This window comes from Babylonia areolata, chromosome 13 (assembly GCF_041734735.1).
Source record: "Babylonia areolata isolate BAREFJ2019XMU chromosome 13, ASM4173473v1, whole genome shotgun sequence".
Classification (NCBI taxonomy): Eukaryota; Metazoa; Mollusca; class Gastropoda; order Neogastropoda; family Buccinidae; genus Babylonia; species Babylonia areolata.
Window position 1 is genome coordinate 38792419 of NC_134888.1, and position 3648 is coordinate 38796066.

Genomic DNA, 3648 nt, shown 5'->3' on the forward strand with positions numbered 1-3648 from the left:
GACACTGGTTTGGAAATAGTTCAGATTGAAAACGGGCTCTGATTCTCCGCGCAACAAGTGTTTTTGGCGTGTCTGTTTCCAGCGCACGAGTTGGCGATTCGTTCCGCTAACCAGTGAGACTGACATTGTCAGCCAGTGTTGGGGGAGTGGGGGTGTGTGAGGTGTTGAGAGCAACTGGTGTTTGTTGGGTGTACTTGTGGATGTGATACATATCGCTTCGCCGTCATCGCCATGGTTTGAAGAAGGTGACTACATTTATGTATCAAGGTGTGGGTGTTGCACCACACCACACCACACACCACACTACACCACACCACACCACACCACACCACACCGCACCACATACAACCTGGGCTTTGTTTCGCTTCGTCAGTGTGGTTCCGTCTTGTGGATTTGTTGCAGCAAAGGGGGGAGGGTTGTGATGTGTTGTGTTGTGTAGTGCGGCGGTGGTGGTGGTGCTGATGATAATGATGAAGATGATGATGATGACAGGTGATGGCAGGGTAGGGTGATGTGTAGCTAGTAGCAGCAGCAGCGCTGCCTCCACCATCTGACCTCTAGTGTACACACGTCCTCTCTCTGTCTCTCCCACTCCCACCCTTTTGCTCAGCACGGTCAGTCTTGGAGGCCGCGGTCGCTGTCGCTGATGGTGTTGGTGTGTCAGGGAGGGGGAGGGCCGCGGCGTTGGAACGTGTCGTTGCTGTGGTTGGCGCTGGTGACCGACAGGTCGGCGCCGTCGGTGTTGGATGTGGTGGGCAGGACGGGGTGGGCACGATGACAGGCCTCGGGGGGTCGGGGACAGGTCAGGACGCCGCCGCCGCCGCCGCTTCCACCACCACGGCGACGACGACGACGTGGGACCGATGCTGTCGCTGTCGTGTTGCCGTGGCCACCGCTGCCCTCCGCCGGTGGAGACCCAAAGTGTTCGGCTACGTCATGCTGGTGTCCCTGTTGGCCGCGCACCTTCTGCCCCCGGCCTGGGCCCTCCACCGCCCCGCCCCCGCCCCTACCCCCAGCCCCCGACCCTCCCCCCTTTCAGGGGTGCCCGCCTCTCCCCCTCATCCTCCTCCTCCTGGTGGTGGTGGGGGTGGGGGAGGAGGAGGTGGTGGTGGTGGTGGTGGGGGTGGGGGAGGAAGTCGGAACTCTGCAGCGAGCAGGACAGGAAGTGGCAGACCCTCCTCCCCCTCCTCCTCACCACCACCACCATTACCCCACCGCCCCGTCCCTACCCTTCAGCACCCTCCTGTGGTGGGTCCACCCTCCTCCTCTTCCTCAAGCGCTGCGGGCAGTGCGGTGTCCGGGTGGCCTCGCCAGGACCAGTGTCACGGCTGGGGGGTCCACCTCCAGAGACTGCTGCTCAGACGCTCCTCAGGTTCCCACCCGCACCGCCAACACCGATCCTCCTCCTCTTCCTCCTCCTCGTCGTCCTCCTCCTACGCCTCGCACAGACACTCCCAGCACCGCCCCAACAACACCCCCTCACTGGCGTCCTTCTCCTACTCCCTGTCGCCTCCCCCTTCGTCCTTCTCGGCTGTGTCCAAGTCCTCCTCAACGTCTTCGCACGATGACGTCCACAACAACAACAACAACAACAACCGAGGTCTTCCACCGGCGCCACTGCAAGTGGTCATCCAGCAGCACGATCCGCACCCACACCCCTACCCCCACCCCCACCACCCTCCTCCTCCACAACAGCCGTCGCCCTTACCCACACCGCCACCACTACCAGCAGATGGCCCCCAGCATCCTCACCATCCGCACGGGATGCAGGAAGAGCTGTACCTTCAGCTGGACTCCCCCTCCTCGCTCACACAACGACGGGACATCGCCGCCCAGGAGCTGCCCGACGATGACGATGACGACGATGATGGCGATGACGACGACGAGTCGAGGCAGCTGTGCCAGGAGACGGAGCATCAGCGCAAGGAGCTGCCGGGGCTGTGCGACTGCTCCAACCACACCCACACCCACACCCACACCAGTCCCACCCACCCGGCCAATAGTGACCAGTGCTCCACCCTGACCCAGTGGATGATGTGCCAGAGCTGCACGTGCGCCACCCGCCAGCGGCGTCTGCACGCGCTGCTGTCCACGCGGCTGCCCTTCTGCAGCCAGTTCTCCCTGGGCTACCTGCTGCCCTGTGGCTTCCTCCGCACTGACGGTGCTAGGAGGGACGAGGCCATCGACCCTCTTCATGAACGTGGCTGTAATGAGAAGTGTGGGCAAGATGGTGGTGAACGGGGAGGTCGGGGAGATGCCTCCTCCTCCTCTTACTCCTCCTCCTCGTCCTCCTCCTCGTCCTCTTCCTCCTGCGAGGAGGAGCAGGGGGGGTGTCTTTGCTCCAAGAGGGATTGTGTCAGCCGCGTCAACCGCCTCTTGCAGTTGGATGCTGAGGCGGAGTCCAAGTTCGAGCAGTTCAAAGGATTACTGAGCCGCTATGACTGCAACTCCGGCTACTCTGTCAAGTGGGGGTGCGCCCAGTGCGAGGTAAGGAAGGAGCTGGGTGTTTGTTTGTGTGTGTGTGTGTGAGGGGGGGGGGGGGGGGGGGGGGAGGGGGGGGGGGGTGTTTATGTGTACGTGTGTGTCTTTGTGTGTGTCTGTGTTGTTGTTAATATTCAGTGTTCTTGTTCTTTTGTGTGTGTGTGTGTGTGTGTGTGTGTGTGTGTGTTCTTGGTTTTCTCTTCTTTCCTGTTCTTATTACTCTGATTCTTGTTCTTGTTCACGTTTAATTTGTTGTTGTTGCTTTAAACATGATTTTATTCTTAAAAAGCAAGTTAAAGACCCTGAAAACACAAACCAGCAGAAAGAAGCCGAAGCTTGGGGATGTGCTCAGGAAACAGCACACACACAGTGGACACATGGCACAGCGGCTGGTATGATAAACCAACAATATCAAAATCTGAATTAAACCTCGGAAGAGCCATGAAAGATAAAAACAAAGTACCCTTGTTGTTGCTGTATTTTTGCTGTTGTTGTTATTGTTGTTCTTCTTCTCCTTGTTCTCCTCCTCCTTCTCGTTTGACTTTTTGTCTACATCTCCAATTTCTCATATAGCTCTTCTTTTATCGTGTCATCATCATCATCAGTATCATCAGCGTTATCATCGTCGTCGTCGCCGTTGTCACCATTTGAACTCTGCTCCTTCTAGCTCCTCCTCCACCTCTTCCGCCACCATCTTGCTCTTGTTCTTCTTCTTCTTCTTCATTATCACCACCACCACCATCACCACCACCACCACCACCACCACCACCATCATCATCATCATCATCACCATCATCACCACCATCATCATCATCACCATCATCATCATCATCATCATCACCATCATCATCACCATCATCATCATCATCACCACCATCATCATCACCATCATCATCATCATCATCATCATCATCATCATCATCACCACCATCATCATCACCATCATCATCATCATCATCATCATCTTCTTCTTCTTCTTCTTAGTTTCTCTCCCAGCTCCCAGTTCACACCATCATCAGTGGTGTCGTTTTCTTCGCTCCTCATTCTTCTCTCCCCTTCCTTCCTTCCTTCTTCTCCTCCCCACCTCCTTCCTTCCTTCCTTCTCCTTCTTCTCTCCTCCCTCCCTCCTTCCTTCCTTCCTTCTTCTCCTTCTTCCTTCCTTCTTTC

The 3648-nt window shown here is 56.7% G+C and overlaps 1 protein-coding gene across 1 annotated transcript in view; it reads left to right on the forward strand.

Annotated features, from left to right (window-relative positions):
- The first annotated feature begins 421 nt into the window (after positions 1-421).
- The window catches only part of LOC143288765 (uncharacterized), a 259142-nt gene continuing 255915 nt past the window's right edge, over positions 422-3648 (forward strand). Inside the window, exon 1 of the mRNA XM_076597392.1 lies at positions 422-2487. Coding sequence (XP_076453507.1) covers positions 775-2487 — 1713 coding nt within the window. The 5' untranslated portion in view covers positions 422-774. The remainder of the gene's footprint in view (positions 2488-3648) is intronic.